General features: G+C 41.3%; 1 protein-coding gene across 11 annotated transcripts in view; it reads right to left on the bottom strand.

Annotated features, from left to right (window-relative positions):
• The window catches only part of KMT2C (lysine methyltransferase 2C), an 803,286-nt gene that overhangs the window by 13,734 nt on the left and 766,400 nt on the right, over window positions 1-23,152 (bottom strand). For 10 of the 11 annotated variants that reach the window (XM_033931655.1, XM_033931654.1, XM_033931657.1 and 7 more), the window contains 5 exons: window positions 20,067-20,203; window positions 18,334-18,476; window positions 17,893-18,061; window positions 5,034-5,150; window positions 4,469-4,542 (listed from right to left, as the gene is read on the bottom strand). In XM_033931655.1, coding sequence (XP_033787546.1) covers window positions 4,469-4,542; window positions 5,034-5,150; window positions 17,893-18,061; window positions 18,334-18,476; window positions 20,067-20,203 — 640 coding nt within the window. The remainder of the gene's footprint in view (window positions 1-4,468; window positions 4,543-5,033; window positions 5,151-17,892; window positions 18,062-18,333; window positions 18,477-20,066; window positions 20,204-23,152) is intronic. The other variant, XM_033931660.1, reaches the window with a different exon arrangement.

The following is a 23,152-nucleotide window of genomic DNA, read 5'->3' as shown; positions in this document are numbered from 1 at the left end:
ATAATAACTTTATTCTTATATACCGCCAGCAATCTTGCGACTTCTAGGCGGTTTACAATACGAGAACTGTAAATACAATAAAGAGAAGCTTTACATACAACGAATTAGTCGGTTTACAATACGAGAGACTGTAAATACAATAAAGAGAAACTTTACATACAACTTAATTTTGGAAAAACTGGTTGGATTACTAAATAAAGCTCAAAAAGTGATATTTTCCATGTAGAACCAGTATTCTTACTTTCTTCTGTTTTGATTGGTTACTTTACTGAAGGCCCCTTTTGATTTGACTCCCTTAAAATAAACTGGGGTAGAGGAATAGCCCAATGATTAGAGCAGCAGGCTGGGAACTAGAAGGCCCAACTTTCAAATCTCCTTGTGGCTTTAGGTGAGCCACTTAACTCTCTATTGCCATGAGATGGCTCGGGACAGTTCTGACAACCCACCCCACTGCCATGGGGACTAGTGCTGCCCGATTCAGGAAAAAAAATTTCGATTCGATTCAGCTTATTGAATCAAGTTTTCGATTCAATTCGATTTTCCTGCCCAATTGGGTGTTTTGGTTTCAAACATCCTGGTGGGTTATTTCATACTGAATCAGAAGCCAAGGACTGGCCTCAATGATGAGTCGTAAGGCTAAGATGTCAGGAATTCAGCCATGGGTATATAGTTCAAAAAGTCACTTTATTGGTGAATTTGACACAATAGCTCAAAGACTTAACACTGGCAGTGTTTCAGTGCACGTGCCTTTATCAAGAGTCTAAAGGACCATGTTAAAACAAAATAAACATAATTAAAGACATAATTTAAAAAACATCATAAAAACATGCATATAAATGTAAAAGATATGGATAAGAACAACATTATAAGCTGAAAATAAACAAACAGCATAATTCAAAACATAATTAAAGGGAGTGGCTTAAGGAAGATGGCCTCGGGTGGCTGGAGTTAGACGCCACGGAAGTTCCCGGGCTGCTTTTACCTTTGCTATGGTGAAACGCAAATCCAAATTGCGGGTTTTTCCCAGTGAATCCTCGTCAGCAGCATCGGGCCCGATGGACGCTTTTCTTCAGCGTGGGACGCCAACACAGACGGAGGTTTTCTCGGCTGGGAGAGACACGCTTGCTGAAGCGTTACAGCTCTCCCTCGAGGCAACATCATTAACCCCGGAAGAGCGAAGTCCTCCGAGTCGTCAGGGGGCGTTTGACCAGTCGACGGAAGATCGAAGTCCTCCGAGTTGTTCGGGGGCGTTTGACCAGCCGACAGTGGAGAGAATGTCCCGGGGTGTTCCCTCTCCCGACCTGCTGAGATCGGAAGTCGGCTCAGCAGGAGGAAAGGTGAAGCTAAATGTACTATCAGAGCATTCGGAGGAGTGGGAACAGAAATTGCCTCAGGATTTCCTGACACTGACTTCATCGCCTGCTCAAGTTCCAGGTACTTTTTCATCAGAGGATCTGGGTGCTGAACTGATACCAATGCAGAGGCCCAAGGTTTTCAATATGGAGACAATTTGGGAAGCCATATCTAGTTTGCAAATCTTTTTGGGAACTCAAATGCAGCAACTTACTACACGTTATACCTCTGTTGTGTCTGAAAATTTGGAAATGAAAAATAGGATATCCAGCGTTGAAAATAAAGTGGATGGACATGAAACTAGAATAAAAACAGTAGAGTTCTAGGCTTTGGTCTGGGTAAGAGATAGTGGAAACCTTAATTTTAAGGTGGAAATGTTGGAGAATATGACTAGAAGAAGTAATCTTCGGATTATTAACTTTCCAAAACTACCACTTATTTCAGCGCAGGATACATTTAAAAAGTATTTGAAAGAAGTCTTGAAAGTTCCCGAAACCTCCTATCCGCCTCTCACTAAAATATATTATTTACCAACCAGAGTATCTGCTCTAAAACCAAACCAGCAGAATGTGTCTGCTGAGAGTTTGGATTTGACAAATTTCCTTGAGAGGTCAGGTGAAGAGATATCGGCAACTGCTACGCTACTTGTACAATTTGCCATCGATGCTGACAGGGAATGGATGCTTAAATTGTTTTTTAAGTTTAAAGATGTACCATTTATGACTAAAATAGTGAGAATGTATCCAGACGTGTCACGAATGACTCAAAAGAGAAGAAAACAATTTCTTATTTTGAGACCAAGGGTTTTGCAGTTAGGTGCGACGTTTGTACTCAGATTCCCCTGTAAATGTGTAATGACCTATCAAGGGAATAGATTTATTTTCTTTGAACCTCAGCAGTTGATAAAATTTATTTCTGCTAAAGAGCAAACTTAAAACTCTTGAGAGAAGTTCAGTCTCAACCTGCTCAAGTATAAGGTTTTTGGTTTTTGTACTCTCCTGCTACCATCTTTTATTTTCTTTGTATTATTTGATAAAGATTTCAGCCATTGTAAAGCTTTCTCCCCCCTTAATTGAGGCCAATGATACAACCAGTAAAAACTCATATTTGGGTCTAATGTTTTTGCCGTATGAGAAAGAAAAATTTTGTTTTGTTCTTGTATTTCAATTGTATATTTTCATTATTACCTATTGTCTCATTTTAATGTTTGAACTGAGTTGTATTATTTTCTTGTTTTGACTAATATTATGTCAATACTATAAAATGAAAATAAAGAATTAAAAAAAAAAATAATTAAAAACGTGTATAGGAATCACATTATAAACTGAACATGAGCAAGCAGCAAGAGTACATAATGTAATCGAAGCCATGCAATGAAAGAAAAATGTAATTTAGTTCTTAATCCAAAAACATGAATAAACACATATAAATCAATAAAATCTACCCAGGTGGTTTAGGTATGGATAAAAAAGTATATGTATATTCAATATGAAGCAAACCGAGGCAATTAAGAACAAATAAGCATAGTGTACCAAAAAGTCATACAAAGAACTTAAAGAGCAATAGAAAAGCAATTACAGTATGATGGGGCAATAAGCAAATAATGTGGGGCAATTGAAAAGCAAAGGTAATATACTGTATATAAGCAATTGAAACATAGAGCAATAAAAAACAATTTTGCACACCACAGTATAGAAAAATAAATAAAGCAAGTATGGAGAAAAGGCCATACAAAGCAATTATAAAGTCATCATAAAACAATTAAGCAAAACATATTGAGGGGTAATAGAAATCACGTTAGTAAAACATAAAGTGAAATGCTCAACGAGGCTTAAAACTAAGGAAAATGAGATAACATCTAAAAGGAATTAAACCATCGTGAAAAAAAAATCTAACGCATTGATTGCTAAATCAAGGCATCAAAGCAGTAACAGAATAAAATATATATATAGTAGAGTGAATGGCAACCTACTATAATCACAGTTGAATGCATAGCAAGGACAAACAATACGTATAATTAACACAATTCAAGAGAGATATTGTAGTAGTAATGCTCATCCGGAAAAAATGCTAACAGCCATAATAAACATAAGGCATATCGAAGCAGAAAAGTCTGAAAATGAACAGTGTGGAAGGGCAAACGAGATGTGTAAAATACATCAGATGAAAAAGAAAATATGGTCAAAACATACAATTACAGCCAAAGTTAAGCTAATGAGTGGACAATTTAAACAGAATAGGCATGTAAAGTTGTAACACGCGCTGAGGGTCATAACTGACGACATAAAGCGGAACTCGTATGTGAACAAAGTATAATTTGAAAATCAAAATCAAAACTGAAAGCAAGGAGCAGCAAAGCAAAAAGCCGAGTACAGCTGGGAGTCTACATGAAACAGCAGAAAACAAAACAAAAACGCTGGCAGGGGGAAGGGAAATGTGTCGAATAAAATAAAACATGGAATCTACGGTACCTGTCTTGAATGTAGGCACAGGAAAATAACCAGACTCAAAACATTTCATTCTTTATCTTCAAACTCCATATCCCTTTTTCAGTACGTAACCCTTTATACCAGTCATTGCTTTTGCTCCCTGTGTCTTTCAAATAAAGTTTGTTGCTGCTTTCCTCACTTGACGTCATCTCTTTGCCTTTTTAAATGCTCCCTTTTTTGCCATGTATTTCACCAGGGTTCTTCAGTTTTTCTGCAGTTCTTGCCTTACTTTTACCAACACGTAAGTCCTTATATATTTAATTTTTATCCCAAATTTTCAAATATTTTTAACTGCCTTTTGTCCGTCTCTCTGTTTTTTATCCTTGCTTTTTAGATTAGTTTCGCTTTCACTCTGAAAGGAGGAGGAGGGTTGTTCACCGAATCGGTCAGGCCGATTTTTTTTTTTTTTTTAATGAACCGATTCGAATCGATTCACCCGAAGTGAATCGGTGAATTGATTCGAATCGTGAATTAGGCAGCACTAATGGGGACCATTGCACTTGTGTAGCAGATGCCACAAGTCATTCCCAGCCTGGTGCTTGTGTGGAGGGGGGATCTACCATACCTTTAATTACCTGTCAATGTTTCCACTTATGAGATCACAGTTATTTAAAAGAGCCACATACCTTGCAGGGCCCCCCGTCAATGTTGCATCAATAACATGGTCATTATCAATGCGGAACATATACACACCTCGATTCTAAATAAAACAAGGGAAAGTAGATAAAAATCAACACACTTTGCAGCTAGTGAATGGAAAGACTAATAAAATATGCCCAGAATACCTGTACTATTCTAAAAAGATATAGTATAAATCACATTTTAAAAAATACTTTTTATTAGAATTATATATGCAGCATTCTATGGGTACTAAGAATGGTTTCAAGAGGCTAGTATATTTTTTTAGCATGGCAGCATGCAAAATTGGTTGAATATGGTATTACTACTAAATTCAAAATAATATTTTTAAGATGAATGAAACATATAATTGGAATGCAAAATCTATCATTTTTTCATAAACTATATTTGTCATTGGGTTAATAGCTACTAAAATCATAAGTAACATTCCCTTACAGCTCAAAAACTACTTCAATCTAATAGGAACCTGTCAGATTCCAAAAACGATCATAAAGTAACCTCAATACAATGGCTTGTAAATTAAAACATTCCCCCCCAATATTTAGATAATACCTGAGATTCATAAAGTTTCTCCTTCCTGTTGGCTACTTCATTACGGATGATGGTTCCAATGTATTCAATGACCATGGTGTGCTTTTCAATATCTCTAGCAGCATATAATCCCAGACCCTGCAATAAAGATTATTAGCAATAAACTATAATTTAGGATTTTCTGAAGGATAAGTGCTTACCTGTACATCATGTTCTGTGAAGAGAGCATTCTAAGATAGATGAGATATTCTAGACAGATGGGCTATTTCCTTATGCTGCTGCAGAAGGAATCCACTCTGAATTTTTCACTCTGCCTCTGCTGTACTTCAGTGAGTTCTCTAGCTCCACCTACAATTAGTACCCAAGCCCTGAGAGCCACCCAATACATGTGAAGTAGAGGCACCTGTAACAGGTATAAACCAACAGTTCTGCTCAAGAATTAATTCAACAGTTTCACAGGCTGCAAAGGAGCTCAGAAACTGCTCCCATATTAGGACCCTTGAAGAAGGTGTGTTCTCCGAAACACAGACTGTGTTGGATCCCTTGGTTTGTAATAAGGTGATATCAGTAACTGCATTAATATTTAGTACAAATAAACATAGCATGCATCCAGGGCCGGATTAATCAATAGGTCCAGTAGGCACGTGCCTAGGGCCCGAAACTGTGAGGGGGGCCCGCTGAAGGAGGATGACTCACCTTGTCAATGGCAACGCCCCCCCCCCGCTTCAACCCTCCTATCTCTCCCTCCCATGCGAATCCTGCTGACATTCCCAGCGAGATGACCAAGCAACAAACCTCCCTCCAGGAGTTGTCAGCTGCAGCATGCTAAACAGGCTGCTTCGCGGCTTTTTCCTGCCGGGGCAGGGCAGGGGCGGGGCATGGTGGGGTGGGGCAGGGTGGGGCAGGGGGGCCCAGTGTACTTGTGTGCCTAAGGGCCCTCGACAAATTAATCCTGCCCTGCATGCATCTTGTACATTTTGATCTGCAGTTTTTTCTTTGTTTTTTGCTTGTGCCCACTGTACTGCAGACTTTGTTGGATTTGTTTGTTGTGGTTTCCCATATAAATTGAAACATATATACTTCCAAGGGCTAACAGGCATCCAAGAATCAGCTTGGAGAAGCATAAATAGACTAAAAAAAATAGACAGGTGCAGAAAGGACTGGGCGGGTGTCTAGAATGTCTTACCTATCTACTGGAAAAGAGCTTACCAGGATAAGCACATAATCTCTTTTTCCAGTGCAATAGGTGAGACATTTTAGACAGATGGGATGTACAAAAGCACCCCCCAAAAGCTAGGGTGGGCATGCTGCACCAACCCTGAAGACCAAGGGCCCAATGACAAAATCCTGTCTTGCCACCATATCCACTTCTGTAAAACTTGGCAATTATGTGAAAAGAAGACCACGTTGCCATCCTGCAAATCTCCTCCCAGGAGACAGCTCAAGCTGTGGCCCACAAAGAATGCACTTTGACGGAAACAGAAAACTATTTCCCAGAAAGAGTGTAGGCTAACAAAATTTCTCTATGGATCCATCTGGAAATCATGGCGAAGTGTCCCACTTAATTGAATGAGTCAGTACAAACAAATGGTTAGGGAGACTAAACTCTTTAATGACCTCCAGATAATGCAGAAGAACTCTGCGCACATCCAGTTACTTCAGCAGTCGACCATGCGTCCTGGAACCGGTAGGCTAAAAGGCAGTCAAATGCAGTTCCTGATTAACATGGAAAGCCAAAACCACCTTCGGCAGGAAGGAAGGAAAGAACTGTCCGAAGGGAAATCCCAATCTCTGAAATCCAGAGGAACAGTTCTCTGCAAGACAGAGCTTGTAGGTCCGACACATGTCATGCCAAAGTAATGGCAACCAGAAAAATGGATTTGAGCATCAGGTCCAAGAAGGTAGCATCTCGAGGGGGCTCAAAAAGAGTCTTGGCAAGGCTAGACAGCACCAGGATAAGGTCCCAGGAAGGGAAAAGTAGCTTAACCAGTGGTCCGACACAAAGAGCCCCCTTCAGAAAACTAGTGATATCAGAATATGACGCCGAGGATTGATGCTCCCAGGATCTAGAACAAGAGAGCCCGGCCACCTGGACCCAAACAGAAGCCACAGTGTGGCAATTATCCAAACCAGCCTGAAGAAAGGCGAGAATTAGTGAGATCGGAGTTGAATAAGGGTCCACCTGATCCTGGCTGCACCAATATTGGAAGGCCTTCTACACCTTAGCGTAAGCTGAAACTGTGGACGACTTGTTAGACTTTAGAAGAGTATCAACAGCCATAGCAGACTATCTTTTGTGTTCTAAGGCTGCATGCTCAAGGGCAATGCCGTAAGAGCAAAGTGACCTGGATCCTCCATGGACACTGGACTCAGCGGAAGGAGGTCTGGATAGGCACTAAGCCAAAGGCCACAACTCCTGTGCAGATGTATCAGATCTGCAAGGCCAATCTGGAGACATATTATATCTGCAAGGCCAATCTGGAGTCACCAGAATAAAGCAGCTCGGATTGACCCAGCTGAACATCAGCCAAGGAGAATATAGGAGAATATAGGAGAATCTCCTGAGACCATGGTTGCACCATAGTGTAGAGCCCCTCACTTCCGGGCTCGGATCTTCGACTAAAGAAGCGATCTGCTTTCTTGTCATGGCCATGAGGACAAAGCGCCAGCACTGCACTATTGTTCTGAACACTACTGCGGATAGGGCCCACTCGCCCAGATCCAGAATCTGTCTGCTGAAGAAGTCTGCTTGAACATTGTCTGCTCACTCCATATGCACAGCTATCAGTGCTAGAAGGTAACGTTCTGCTTAAAGGAAAAGAAGGCAAGCTTCCTGAGCCAGAGGAGTGCTCTTGGTTCCTCCTTGGCGATTGACATAGGCTACCTCTGTCGCATTGTCAGAGAAGACCTGACCGCTTGGCTCTCCAGAATCTTCTGTAATATTATCAGAGCTAGCTGAACAGCTGTAAGCTCCAACCAGTTCATTTTCCATTTTCACTGAGAGGGTGTCATACTCCCCTGAACAAGAGAACGATTGTAATCGGCTCCCTAGCCCCCAAAGCTGTCATCTGTCATCCTCACGATCCAGGAGGCAATGTGTGGTCCCCGCGGAGTGATTGCGGGAGAAGCCACTAGTCTGTGCTTGCTCGGGTAGACAGGCCTGCAAGGCATCCCTATGTGGAACATAGCAAGAGAGCAAAGCATTCTGAAGAGGATGTGCCCTTGCCTAAGAAACCACATCCAGCGTGGCAACTATTGATCTTGGAACTTGAAGTCAATCCCATACCAATGGAGCCAGCCGCTCTAGAAGGGAAGAAAACTAGGCACACAACTACCGTGTTTCCCCGATGGTAAGACACTGTCTTATTTTTTTTGGAAGGCCAAAATATGCTCTAGGGCTTATTTTCGGGGGGATGCCTTATTTACCCTTTCATGTCCCCTCTGTATCTCTATCCTTTCTCTCTCTCTTCTGCTCCCTCACCCACGAGTCCTGCATCTGGCCCTCTCCCTTCTACCTGCACCTGGCAACACCCCCCTGCTCCGCGGCTCTCTTCAGCAACTTGTCAGCAGCGGTGATCAAGATAAGCTACCGACATCGAGGCCTTCCCTCTACGAGTCCCGCCTTTGTGGAAAAAGGAAGTTGAAACAAGCGGGACTCGCAGAGGGTAGGCCCCGACGTCAGAAGCTTGTGTCGATCGCTGCTGCTGAGTTGCCGAAGAGAGCCGCGGAGCAGGGGATGTGGCCGGAAGCAGGTAGAAGGGAGAGGGAGATAGGAAGGCTGTAGATCTCCGGAGCATGACACCGACCCCGGCCAGGATGATTTCTTTTTCAGGCGTGCATCTTACAAGTCCGGCGTCGCGGCGGGAAATAGCCATGCTGAGCAGTGAGCTCAGCACTACACAGATGAAAGCCTTGCTTGCTGATTGGTCCGGCGGCACGGCCGCCGGACCAATCAGAAAGCAAGGCTTTCATCTGTGTACGTGCTGAGCTCACTGCTCAGCATGGCTATTTCCCGCCGCGACGCCAGACTTGTAAGATGCACGCCTGCGTGACACACTACCGGAGCCACGGCAAAGGTGGAAAAGAGCCGCATGCGGCTCTGGAGCTGCGGGTTGCCGACCCCCGCGGTAGACGGAGGGACCACACGGAGTCACCCACCGTACCACCCGATTCGAGTAAGCGCAGGTATCGGTGGGTGGCTTATTTGCGGGGGGGGGGTGCCTTATTTTACAATTTTTTCTAAAAAGGGGGGGCTGTCTTATTTGATGGCCCTGCCTTATCATCGGGGAAACACGGTAGAGGCACAGTTTCTGCCTGCAGGCTTCTAGTAGATAGACACAGCCTGCAGCCGTGTTGAAGAAAACTCCCAGGTATTCCAGCGACTGAATGGTCATCAGATGGTTCTTCCTGAAGTTGACAATCCAGCCCAGGTGCATCAGCACCTGGAGCACCTGTGCTACCGTGCACCATTCCTTGGCCAGTGAGGGAGCTTTGATCAACCATCTATCCAAGGAAGGGTGAACCTGGAGACCCATCTTTCGCAGTTAAGCCACCACGAGCACCATCACCTTGGTGAAGGTCTGGGGTGCTGTTACCAGCCGAAAAGGCAGAACTGAGAAATGGTAATGCTGGTCCAGAACAGGAAACCACAAAAGTTGCGGTGGATCGGAGAAATGTGCAAATACACCTCTGTGAGATCCAGAGAGGCAAGAAACTCTCCGGGGCCATTGCTGCAATGACTGAATGCATGGCCTCCGTTCGAGAGCGTGGAACCCTAAGCTTCATTAATGTGCTGAAGATCCAGAATAGGCCTCTAACCTTCTGCGCCTTTCTTTGGCTCAAAAAAATATATTGAGTATCTGCATGAGCCCGAGAGTTTAGGTAGCACTGACTCTATAGCTTGAATATCCAGCAAGTGCAGAACGGTGGCATTTAACCTTGAGTGCTGCGTCTGAGTGACCTGTAGGAGAGTCCACAAACCAATTTATCAGAGGCCGTGCAAATTCCAGTTTAAAGCCCGACTGAATAATGTCCAAGACCCAGTGGTCAGATGTAATGCACATCCAGGGGGAAAGAAATATTGAGAGCCGGCCCCCTATCTGAAGAAGGGTATCCCTCATTCTGGTGTCATTGTGCCTCTTTGGCAAAGGGCACAGAATGGGAGGTTGAAGGCTGGGAATGCCTCTAGCCAGTATACCATCAGTGTGAGCCTTGTGAAAATCTCTGCAACATGGCACTTGCATATAGTTGGGATCACCATGAGCCATGAAAATTAGAACAAACAGAACCCCAGGAGGATCTGGGTCTGCTATCAGGCAGAGTCTTAGGGCGACGGGTCCATCACATCACATAAATCCATAATGCCGTTCAGACCTTTGCCAAACAAAAAACTGCCCCTGAAAGGGCAGTCTAGCCAAAGTAGTCTTGCAAGTGGACTCACTAGCACACCATCTGATCCAAAGCATTCTGCGGGCAGAGATGGAAAACGCTGACACCTGTGCCAAAACTTGCATAAGGTCATACAATGCATCAGCCATATAATCTGTCCCAGCCAAATGAAGTTGAAGGGGGAACCCACCGCTTCATTCTCCAGTGTGCGCAGTCAAGAGAGATAGGCACGTGACAAAAGACGTCGCAGAAGCAGCTTTAATGCCCAAAGCAGCTGCGTCAAAGAGTTTCCTGAGGACCACATCCACATGGCAGTCCTGCATATCCTCTAACACTACACCTCTTCACTAGGGAGAAAAGTGCATTTAGTCATCTGTGCCACCAAAGAATCCACCCTGGACTGATCCAAAGCTGCTGACATTCCTGTGCCAGGGGATACAAGCGTGGCACAGCTCTAGCAATTTTCTTTTTATTAAATTTCTTTTTATTCATTATACAATACTTACAAGTACTACTTGCTCTAGAATACAGAAAATATACCCCCTATAAACAATTTCAAACTAGAAAATATATAATTAAAAAATATTTATAATAAAGGGTTTATATTCTGAGCTTCTAACCACACCACCAGTGAACCCTTTGAGGTCCAAAAAAGATCTTAGATATTCAGGCAGAAAAAGAGACATATTTTAAACCCAAATATTTAACAAGGCATTTACAAGGGTAGACTAGCAAAAAAGTAGCTCCCAATTTCTTCTCTCATGGCAAGAAATTCTCTATGTCTCTCTTGAGTTGATTTAGTTAACGTCTGGTTAAATCCAAACTCAATGACCACAAAAAAGGAGATCCACCATTTTTGAAGCATATTCTCATAATTGAAGCAAGGTCTTGTTTGAAAACAAAATTTACTATTAAAGTGGCTCTCTCCTTAACCTCAGATAACGAGTCCTCAAGGATTGCTATAAGATTTTGCAGATTGTCTTCAGCAGGACCATTTTCCTTCAAAGGTACGTCTCCAATCTCAGGAGTTTTATTCTTAGGAAATGGTAAATAGTAAGCCTTATTTATAGGCGGAATATTATCCAGGGGAAAATTCAAATTTTCTATTAGAAATTTTTTAAATACTTCAAACGGGGACATAGCCTGAATTTTTGGACAATTCATAATTCTTAAGTTTAAATGCCTGTTAAAGTTCTCAATTTGCTCAGTCCTAAGTAAAACTGAATTCTGATCTTTTTATTAGAAAAGACAAAGATCTTATCTCTTTTAAAAAACTTTTAAAAACTTTTTTATTTAATGACGCCTTTACTGACTAATTAGTCATTCCTTTGTTTTTTTTCTCTTTCTTTTCTTCCTTTCCCCCTCCTTTTGTTTTTTCCCTAATATATGTCTTTTTTTCCCCTATCATGAGAAATATTTGTAACTTTTCCCCCCTTTCCTCCTTGTCACGTTTGTCATTAAACTATATGTACAGAGAAATTACTAAATTTCTAGACATTTTTGCTTTATACTTGCTGTTAATGATTTATGTGTTCTAATTTTAATTTATTTATTTATTTATTTATTTGTTTTATATTAGCTGTTAATTTTTGTTTTTTGTTTTTAACTTATTATTAATAAGATTGTTAGTCTCCCCATAATTTGTTTTTAATTGTACATCGCTTAGAATGTTTTATAAAGGCGATTCATCAAATAAACGTGAACTTGAACTTGATATTTAATAACCATTGTTATAGAATCCTTCAATGTAACAGTCTCTTTTTGAATCATTTCCATACAATCTTGTTTAACTTTTTCAATATTAGCGGAGAAAGCATCCACTTTAGAAACAAATACCTCCATGTCCTAAGCTGTTTTCCCCACCATTACATCCATCTTCTTTATGGCTGCAAGGAGTGTCTCTAAGGTAATTGCAGGTCCTGCTGTAGAATTCCCAGCTCCCTCGGTGTTCTTCTGACTCTGCTGCATACCAGGGGGTGAAACTCCACCCAGGTCTAGCTCCGGGGTTTCCCCCTCATCTCTCCTGGGGCTAGAGTCAGCACTCCGCTGGACAAAGTGGCATGGTGATTGTCAGGGGCAACAGAGAGATGTCTGGCCCCAAATAATTGAGCACTCCCTCGATTCAACAGCGAGGTCTGTCCCCTGAGGGTCTATCCAAGGGCTGAAGAGCATCTGGTATTCCAAAAATTGTGGAAGCATTTGCTGAGACAGAGAGGTGGTAAGAACGACTTTGCGGCTCTTATCAATTCTTTCCTCTTTGTATGCGGCATAACAAAGTCCAGAATTAAAGGGAACAAGCTTCACACAGCAAAAAAAGGCAAAAAGCAATCGAAATTGTCAAACGCTCAGAGCTCCTTCACAATTCGTCCACCATCTTGACTCTTACCCCCAGGCTGGAGAGCTCTAGCAATTTTCAAAGCATCAGGATGCCAGGGAAAGGTAGCAAACTGCAAGCATATGCCACAAAGCCAGAATAAAGAAGTGGACGGAGCCGGCTGAGTGGCCAAAGGAACTCCTGCAAAGATCCTGCAAAGCCGCAGACTTAAATAAGTGCAGGACCATGGGATCATCCCCAGGCTCCAAAACCCCAGAGGGATCCACAGATTCAGCACACAAGTCCCTGATTCCCCACCCCGGGAAGCGCTGCACTTGCAAAGAAGGGGTCAGCAAGTGAGTCATCCGCCTCAGGATTTCCCCCCTCCCCCTAGATTAGGGTCAGGCAGTGCAAGAACAGTGGCAGACTGAATTGAGGACACGTCCAAAGGAGCAATAACACTGAGAGCCCCGCGGAGGCAGATTGGCACTGCGCATGGGGAGAACACTGGTCCCGAGATTCAGACCATAAAAATTTCAGAAATTCAGAAAAAATGTCCGTCTTCTAAGGTGTAGAGTCACCCTAATTTGACTTAAATTTGCATTTCTTAGGCTGTGGAGGGCCCACAGCCTGGTGGACGGATTTACCACCTGTACTGAGCCCCGAAAGCAACGAAGGCCACACCACCGGGCTAGCTGTGCATTTGGTCACCTGCTTCAGCAGGGGAAAACTAAGCTGGATGCTGCGGCCCCCCGGCTGTGCCATACAACATGTGGCGCCAAAACATTCCAAACACGCTAAATTTGCACAATTCTGGCAAGAATTCACATGAGGAGAGCCCAGGTGAAATTTGCAGTTTTAAAGAAGCAGGGAGCTGTAGAAAAAAAGATCGCTAAAAATCCAAGATGGCCACCTTAAAAATATTCACACCAAAATCACAATATTTTTCACACTTACCAAACTCTGGAAACAGCAATTTTAGGATTTTTCTTTAAGAGAGGGAACACAGGGAACATCAACAAACAGTCAAAATACCACTTTTCAAACCTCCCCGATTCCTCTCACAGGCTGTCAGCCTGTGTACTGACTGTGAACTGACAGGATCTGTGCTGTAGCCTGCTTTTATCTCTCTCACAATAACTGGATGAGAAAACTCACTGCCACAATGCTGGGAATTCTTCTGTAAAGCTGATCTTTGGGCTGCCAGTCAGACTCCTATATCTGACTACACCTCTATCCCTGCTGACCAACAGATGGTGGAGGCACAAAGACACAGCCGAGCCTCTTAAGGGTGCCTAACAGCCTGCGCTCAACCCCTGCTTAACAGTAGGTGAGACCACGTCAGGGATGGCCCTGGGCTCCAGAGAAAACTATGCAGGCTGGCTAATACCCAGTGGGATTGGCCTGTCAGTAACAGACTGAAGTCTGTGAATTCTCAAGCAGGCAGAGGTTTAAAATCGCTCAGAGTACCAAATTACCTGAAAAAGGGTCAAAATTGCAACAAATTAAAAATGGGGAGAACAGAACAAACACTCCTGCAGGCACGCGTGCACAAGGAAAGAACTATAGGTGGAACTACAGAACACAGTGTAGCAGAGGCAGAGTGAAAAATCTGGAATGGATTCCTTCTGCAGCAGCACACGGCTTTAGGGAAATAATCCATCTGTCTAGAACAGGGGTGAGCAACTCCGGTCCTCAAGGGCCAGAATCCAGTCAGTTTTCAGGATTTCCCCAATGAATATGCATTGAAAGCAGTGCATGCAGAGCTCATGCATATTCATTGGGGAAATCCTGAAAACCCGACTGGATTATAGCCCTCGAGGACCAGAGTTGCCCACCCTTGGTCTAGAACAGTGGTTCCCAACCCTGTCCTGGAGGACCACCAGGCCAATCGGGTTTTCAGGCTAGCCCTAATGAATATGCATGGAGCAGGTTTGCATGCCTGTCACTTCCATTATATGCAAATCTCTCATGCATATTCATTGGGGCTAGCCTGAAAACCCGATTGGCCTGGTGGTCCTCCAGGACAGGGTTGGGAACCACTGGTCTAGAATGTCTCACCTATTGCAATGAAAGATTTATCTTATTCCAGTTTTCTGCACACTTTGGTTCTTGGACCTGAGAAATTGGAGTTCTCATTTTTTTTTTTTTGTTTAGTTACTTTAATCACACATCATGTTTTCTTTCTTATTTTGTCAGGACCTAATCATGATAGAGTAGTGCACTATGTTCATTGGTGAAATGTTGTTTTCATGTTGTTCTATTTTTTTTCTGTTTCTTATTGTTTTGTATGATTATTGCTCTTCAATAAACATTCATTAAATAAAAGAAAAAAAACCCAAACCAAGGGAAACTGCTTACTCAAAGAAAAGAGATGTCCTGATCTCTTTTAATTGTAATCCGCTTAGAACCGCAAGGCACAGGCGGAATAGAAATCACAAAATGTAATGTAATGTAAAAGTATACCATGAGCAACAACAGGACGTAAAAAAAAACAAAAACATTAAAGTGATGCATTAAATATTCTGATGTTTATCAAAATGAAAGATTCAAAACAAACTCCCAGAGAAAACAAGACAATAAATAGCTTGTTGAAGAAAGGAAGACAGAAGGAATTATCTTTACTAGATACAATCTGGGAGACTCTGTGAGAAGCAGTAGGTTTCAAACTATGGGTCAGGACCCGCAATAGTAGTTACATCATAAGTAGTCCTCTAGGACTTTTAATATTTCTTGTTACCCACTTTGCCATCCATTCTGGCAGCCCCAACACTAGTACATTTTCATGAATAAGATTTAAATTTCTTGTACCAGATATCAGCTAGTAGAAAACATTTACTACAAAAGGTTTGGAAACTAATTTGCAAGCTTATGTTTCCTGTTTGGGTTCATCAAATGAGTCTTCTGGAATTATTCATAGAATACTAACGTGTAGAATGAGTAAGATGATTACTGTCACTAATTTAAAAAAAAAAAGTTCTTCAATTTCAGTTCCCAAGGGCTCAAGACATATCTGGTTTCAGGATCTCTCTCAGAGAGATTCATGATAATTTTGCATATACACAGCCCAAGAACCATTCATATTTTAGCTTAAAAGTCAAATCCATTTGTGGACCCTCGGAACAAGAACGAAGAGTTGTATTCTATAACAACAACTTTTGAGACTTAGTTATCATAAGGCATTATCTTACAGCAGATTGCTCACTGGTTTTCTACTTCAAGTGCCTATCTCCCTTTATGGCTTCAACTTGAACGTGCTCTTTATCCGGCATATCTGTCGTTGGCTCCACTATTAACTTCTGATGCCTTACTTTCTTCTTCAAACCCCATCATCTCTCAATCTGCTACCTGTCTCCTTGAATTCGACGAGTTATTAGAAACACCCATTAGAACTTCAACGTATATCTCCATTTGGCATAACTCATCTTTTCTTATTAACAAAAAGCCAATAAGTTGGCCTCAATGGGCCAGACTTGGCTTACAATACTTGACAGACATCTGTACCCCCTCTCTACAACTTTTGACATTTTCAGAATTACAAGATAAATTTGCCCTCCCGGCCTCATCATTCTATCAATGGCTTCAACTTTCCTCCATGATAAAAAAAACTAAAACCTTGTAACTGAAAGCTATGAGAACCCCTACTATACTTACATTGTTCCCCAAACTCCTAACCATAGGCCATGTTGCTTCTCATCTTTATAAGGTACTCCTGAACTCCCGATCTGACGTGCAAAAATCCTGGGAAATGGACTTAAACTGCCTTCTACAAGATAGACAACGGAAAATTTTTTGGTCTAAAACCATCCGAACTATTTCATCTGCCAACTCTATGCAATCCATGTTCTTCCTCCATCACAAAACCACTTGGACACCTCAAAAACTACATGTTTCAGGACTGCTGTCTTCTAACAAATGCTGCAACTGTAAATTGCATCCAGGTACTCTGCTTCATATGCTCGTCGAATGTCCCTGCCTACAGACTTTTAGGATAAATATCTGGTCAATTATCCAAAAAATCTGTAATTTCACTTTCGATTTTCCTCCTACAGTAGTTATTTTAAAATCTGAGACTCCTTTACTCAACTTACCCACGTCTCAAAATGCCCTGTTCAATACACTTCTCGTTGTAGCTCTGCGACTCATATTATCTAATTGGAAATCATTTGATTCTCTAAATGAGCACTTTTGGTACCAGTCTGTCCTGCTACAACACAAACGTGAAATGTTGATCTCTGCTACTATTCCTTTGACCGCTAAAGTCCATGCTAAATGGGCTAATTTCAACGACTATTTGAGTTCTCTCTAATGCCTTACCACCAATAAGCTAATGCCTAATACTTTCTATATCCTATATCTCTCTCACAACTTCTCTTTTTCCTCTCTCTTTCTATGGCCTCTGGGGGACTCTCTTCTCTTTTTCGCTCCCTTTTACTTTCTTATTTTTCCTTCCTTTTCCCTCTCTAGCCCCCTTTTTTCTTTCCTTTCCCTTTCCCGGATTTTCTTTGTTTCCTTTCTTGAGTACTTTCCTAATACCTACCACAACACTCTAGACCATATTTATACCTTTATATTATATGTACCTAATAATTTCTTGTTGCACTTGAATATTTGTTCTTACTCATTTGTTGTTTCATGACTTTGATATTGATAGTTTGTTATTCGTTTTTGTATTTTGATAAAACTTTTAATAAAATTTTATGGAAAAAAAAAAAAGACTGGTGATATGATAAAATGACAGTAATGTGCTATATAATTTATTTAAAAGAAGATGGTCTTTTCTGTTCATCCATTTAAGCTAAATTTATTGTAAATGATTTTGCTTGTGGAGATACAAAATAACAAAAAGCATTTTATGAAATATCATAATTATATTTCTTAATTAAATAATACCCTTTAGTCCCTTTCAATTAGTATGTATTAACGATTTCAAATACCGATTAAACTATAAAATGGACTGAATACCAAAAACCCCAATACACAAATTATTAAATTAAAACAAACTATACTGTGAAATCTGAACAATAGCTGAAGATACTGAATTAATGATAAGAAAACAACAGCAATAATAATGGACAAAAAATATAGTTTTAATTTCATATCTGCATTTGGAGGCCTTGGTTGTCACTGCCATATTCAACATAGCAAGATACTATAACAGTATGCACATCATCTGACCTGAATACGAGAGCGAGCCAAATATACACTGGATTTCCATTCTGTCTTCATCTTACGATACTGGGAGGACTTGGAATGGACAAACTGTTTACTGTAAGGTGCGTTCAGTTCTCCTGTTACTGTGCTCTGAAAGGACTTGGATGTGCTGGTGCTGTTCAAGGTGTGAGGCCTACAGGATTTGGCATGCAACAAAAAAAACAAAACCAGGGAAACTGAAGTTGCCTCTGAACAAAAAAGCATGGCAAAACGGTTAACACTTTTGCAACTACACATAAAGCAACCTAGCAAAGACAATGCTGCTGTTATGCTTAAGATTAAAGCTCCCACAGACTTCAGCAAGGACAACAGGGTTTGCAAAAAGCAGACAGAGCAGATCCCAAACCCATATGAACTAAGAGCCTTTAACCCTAGGCTGTACTATGTGAAATTAAAACAAAATACCTTAACACAAACCTCTTGACATGGGTACTCATTTTGGGCTCTGAACGGGCGCAGCCTGTGGGGTTGATGGCAAGAGGAAGTTCCATCAAAGGATTTCGACCATATCTGAAATTGTAAGTCTCACAAGCCTCAACCCCTGGAAGCTAGAGGAAATAAGAAATTGATATAAGTAATTTAGAAAACTGACCCCAACAAAATTTATTTTAAAAATAAAGAAAATTCTGTCAGCAATATTTGGTAATTTCAGCATGCGTCACATCTTTCTACTGCTAACCCAATACTTAGTACATGCTAAAATACATAATCAAAACAAAATGCATATGAGCATAAAAAATATTTAACATAACTAATAAGGACATGGCCCTTTGGTTCAAGTAAGCTAGGGTGTGGCAGGCCTAAGACGGACAGTTATTTGGTGATATATGCAAACATGAAGTAATAAACAGTCACTAAACTTTCTTACTATTGTTCAAAGAATTCACCAGCTAGGGAAGATTGATAAGATAAGGCCACATCCCAGAACAGGTGAGAAATATTTATAAGAGGCTATAAAAAACAAAATTGGATAAAAAGAATACAGAACCAGATAAACAAATAAGGGGACTTTAAATTGATATGAAAGAACATGTGCTTCTCGTTCCGAGGGGAAATAGGCAAAGATTAGGAATACATTTTGGGGCATTAGCTCTGTTGTTCTGCAGTGTAAGTTAGGAAAAATCCAGACCTGATGTCCTTAGGTTTCTTAGAGGCCCATTGTCCAGCTTGGTCCAGGAGATATACTCAAGGGACCTGCTGGCAGACATTGGTTGGCCTCTGACCCTGTTGCTATAGAGACTTACATTCCAAGGGGTCTTCTTTTGAAGACTAACATTACAGAGACCCTAATTACAGTGCTCCCCTGCGAATTTGCGGTCGGCGGTTCGCGGTCCTGGTCATTCGCGGTATTTTCTGACCATGAACCGCCGACCAGGAGAGGACAGCTGGAGAGTCAGGAGAGGGCAGCCGGAGCGCCGGCGAGTGAAGGAAATCATTTGCTGTATGCTGCAACCGCCTTTTCCTGACTAAAGTTGGGCCTCACCAATCAGGAGCTGCTTTGACAAAGTTTTGTAGAAAACTAAAAGTCAGTCAGCCTTTTCAGTGGCTGCCACAAAATTATGGAATGGGTTGCCAGGTACTCTACGTCTGTGCAGCAATATAGATAATTTTTGAGGATTGCTTAAAACCAATTGTTTGCATAGGCTTTCATTATCTGAATATATTGTTAAATCATAAGGGTCAGAATTTTTTTCATAAAGAATATGGAATGTTTGACATGTATATGGGATTGGTTTTAAGTATGTTATGCTGTAACTCGCTTAGGTTTTAGGTGAGAGAGAAATTTTAAAATAAATACATAAATGTTTTTTTAAAATCCATGCAAACCACCTAATATTGCCTCCACAAATCATCTTAAGGAAGATTAAAAATGTTTTGCTACACAACAATCAAGGCAATGCACTGCACAGCAAGATCAATAAAGCAATAGTTCTGCTTTTATCTGTACCCTTCTCCTCCTGTGCCCACTGCTCACCACCCTAGCCAGTGGATTAACTGTATCCCCAGCCCAGCATCCCGGTTTGACTGTTTAGATTTTAAGCTCTTTTGGACAGGGACTGACTCCTTTGTGACTCTGTACAGCGCTGCGTACGTCTGGTAGTGCACTAGAAATAATAATTAGCGGTAGCAGTACTCACTGATTCAGCTATCCTTGTGACAGCAGAGACGGTCAAGCCAAAGAGATCTTCCCCTTTCAGATATCCTGGAAAGAGCCTAAGCAATTCAGAGTCTTCCCTAATATCTGCCACAGGGTCTAAGATTTTATCCCAAACACCTGTATTGTGAGATGCAGAAAAAGTTACAAAGCTTTTTTTTAGTTAAGTAGATAGTTAAGTATACAACATATTACACAAAACATATTAAGGGGCAATTCTATAACTTAATTTAAGTGCCTTGATGCTCTGTGCTGAGCATTAATTCTATAATGGCATCTAAATGCCCAGATTCCATTATACAATACTATAGAGTTGGCACTGGTGAATGCCTATCTAGATGCGCCCACTTATGCCACTTCTTTACATGTGTAACTTATAGTATAAGTTATGCACACATAACCCACCCACCCCATCATATTTATGCACTAAGATAGTTCTACACTCACATTATAGAATACCGTTGAGCACACAGCTCACACTTTATGTGCATATGTGAAAATATTCTATAATATGTACACACAAATGGCACTCAACTTTAGGAACATCGTTACAGAATGAAGGGTGAATGGTTACAATGATCCTGTCCAGAAACAAGAGCAACAACACAGATCTTGTCCCAACTGTTTACTAACCCGTGTTTCAACATAGAAATATAAACAGGCCTATTTACTAAAGTCTGTAAACAGAAAAACAAGGACTTGCATTATGGTGAACACAAACACTCTCCTCCTTAACACAGAAAAATTATTAGTGAGTTGCATCATGTGAAAAAATGCAAAAAAGCTCAATAATATAAAAAAAAAACAACCCATGCAAATACCACTTGTGTTAAGCTCCCTGTGAATGCATAAAAGTTAATGACCCTTCAAGAGTTGTAATTAATTCTTCTTGAGGGCACTGGCAGTCTAATGCACCTGCTGATGTCCTGCTATGTGTTAAATGGATTTATAGAGGTTACTTTTATAACAGGGACCTACACTAACAAGATTAGCAAAGATGCTTACTTGTAGCAGTGTTCTCTCAGGACAGCAGGCCAAGTAATCTCACATCTGGGTGATGTCATCCAACAGAGTCTGGCATGGACGCTGACTAGCATATATAGTAGAAAATTCTAGCAGCATCTCACCACGCATATGCAGGTGCCTTCCCACCCAACACAGGTTCCTCAGTAGAATAATATAATTGAAGGAATACAACTCTTAAGGGAAATGAGAGGGTATGTGAGAATATTTGGCCTGCAATCCTCGAAGAACACCTGTTACAGGTAAGTAAATTTGCTTTCTTTGAAGACAAGCAGACTGTAGTATGTTCACATCTTAGTATCCCTAGCTACCAGGCTCACCAAAAACAAGAATGCTAGGACAGCAGGGACTCGACATGACGAGGCCTTGAAGTCAATCAATCGTAAATTATATACAAACTAATTGTGAAGGTGCAACATGAAACAGAACAGAATTGGGCCTAGGAGGATAAAGTTGAATTCTAGACAAAAAACAAACTCTGCTTGAGAAAACCAGCTGTCACAAGGAATATCCTGCTGAAGACAGTAATGAGAGATAAATATATGGACTGAAGACCATTTTGCAGCCTTGAAAATATCTGTGGTGGAGGCTGACCTCAAGTGGGCTACTGATGTGGGATGGTTAAGAGCCAGTCAAAAGTCCCTTGCTGTGACTTATGAGCTGGATGAGACTTCTGAAGATAGGACTGATGCAATCAGAAGTGCTGGGATGAGGCTGATGAGTAGGGTAGGAAGGTGGTGGAAACTTACACCTTTGAAAGCAACAGGTTTCAGTACCTAGGCCCAGTCAAAGACCTCCTAGTCAAGGAGGACAAAGCTTGAGACTGCCAAGAGAGTGACTGAAAAGTGTCGGTATGTTTTTTGATGAGGTTCATGACCTCTTCTATCTTGTCCTCCAAAAGATTATCTCCTTGGCACAGAACGTCTGCTACCTTCTCCTGAACCTCTGGTTCCAGGTCAGAGCCACACAGTCACGAAAGTCTGCATAGCAGAGAATCTGGATGCAATATCAATGGTGTCATAAGCACTTCTAGACTAACTTCTAAGCGAATAAACAGAGCAGAAAATAACTGGCAAATCTTAGTGGTCTCCCGAGGGGGTGAGTTCGTGAGACTAAGAATACTATACACTAAAGATTTCACGCATACAGTATGTGTATGTGATTTTGTATACAACACAACAAAAGTGGAACAATAGTCCCTACAGGGGCTTTGTTTCAGCAGACCTTTTGCCTTCATCAGGGGTCCTGGTGGATGGTGAAATACTGAGGTTGAGCAATTAGGTTTAAAGTCATGTCTCGTGGCTTGTAGCAAAAGGTCTTCTGAAACATGGTCCGTGTAGGGTCCAGTTTTCATTGTTCTTTCTGGGAGCAATTAGCATGTGATGAAATTATTTTGGCATATGTTTTTTTGTATTGAGTTTATATGACATTTAAATCAAAACTTTTGCATCAGACATCTCCTGTTCCATCTAGGACCTATTGTTCCACTTTTATTGTGCTAGATTCATCAGTGTTATTGTGGAACATAAGTCCTTTTTTCCTTTTGTATTGGCTCTTCTATGTGATTTTGTAACCCGCTTAGGATTTAAGCGGCTATAAGTTTTTAAAAAAAAAAAATAAACATATGGGCATATAGAGATGGTAGGACTAGATGCAGCTAATGAGCACTGAGGCCTGATAAATCGTTCTCCCAAACGAATAGAGTCTGAATCTCTCACCTGGGGAAGCCAAGGCATGAGACTTGGAACTTGTAGCTCGTGTGAGCGTGGAATCGACTACCAAAGAATAACAAGGTAATTGTGCCCTCTCAAATCTGGAAGTCTTCTGGATACAATACTAAATGTCCACCTTCTTTGGTAACACTTGCAACGAGAGGGGAGATTGCCAATTTTTTATCAGTGCATCTTTAAAGACAGGAGAACAAGTAACATCTCTGCTCTAGGTTCTTTAAATGATATGTCTGAAGCCATGCCCTTCACAAAACCAATGAAAGAAAGACTCTCAGGTGGAGATTTATGCCTCTTGAGGTAGAGAGGGGCCAGAAAA

Source organism: Geotrypetes seraphini, chromosome 2 (genome assembly GCF_902459505.1).
Source record: "Geotrypetes seraphini chromosome 2, aGeoSer1.1, whole genome shotgun sequence".
Classification (NCBI taxonomy): Eukaryota; Metazoa; Chordata; class Amphibia; order Gymnophiona; family Dermophiidae; genus Geotrypetes; species Geotrypetes seraphini.
The sequence above is the reverse complement of the archived record's forward strand: the minus strand, read 5'-3'. Positions and strand labels throughout refer to the sequence as shown.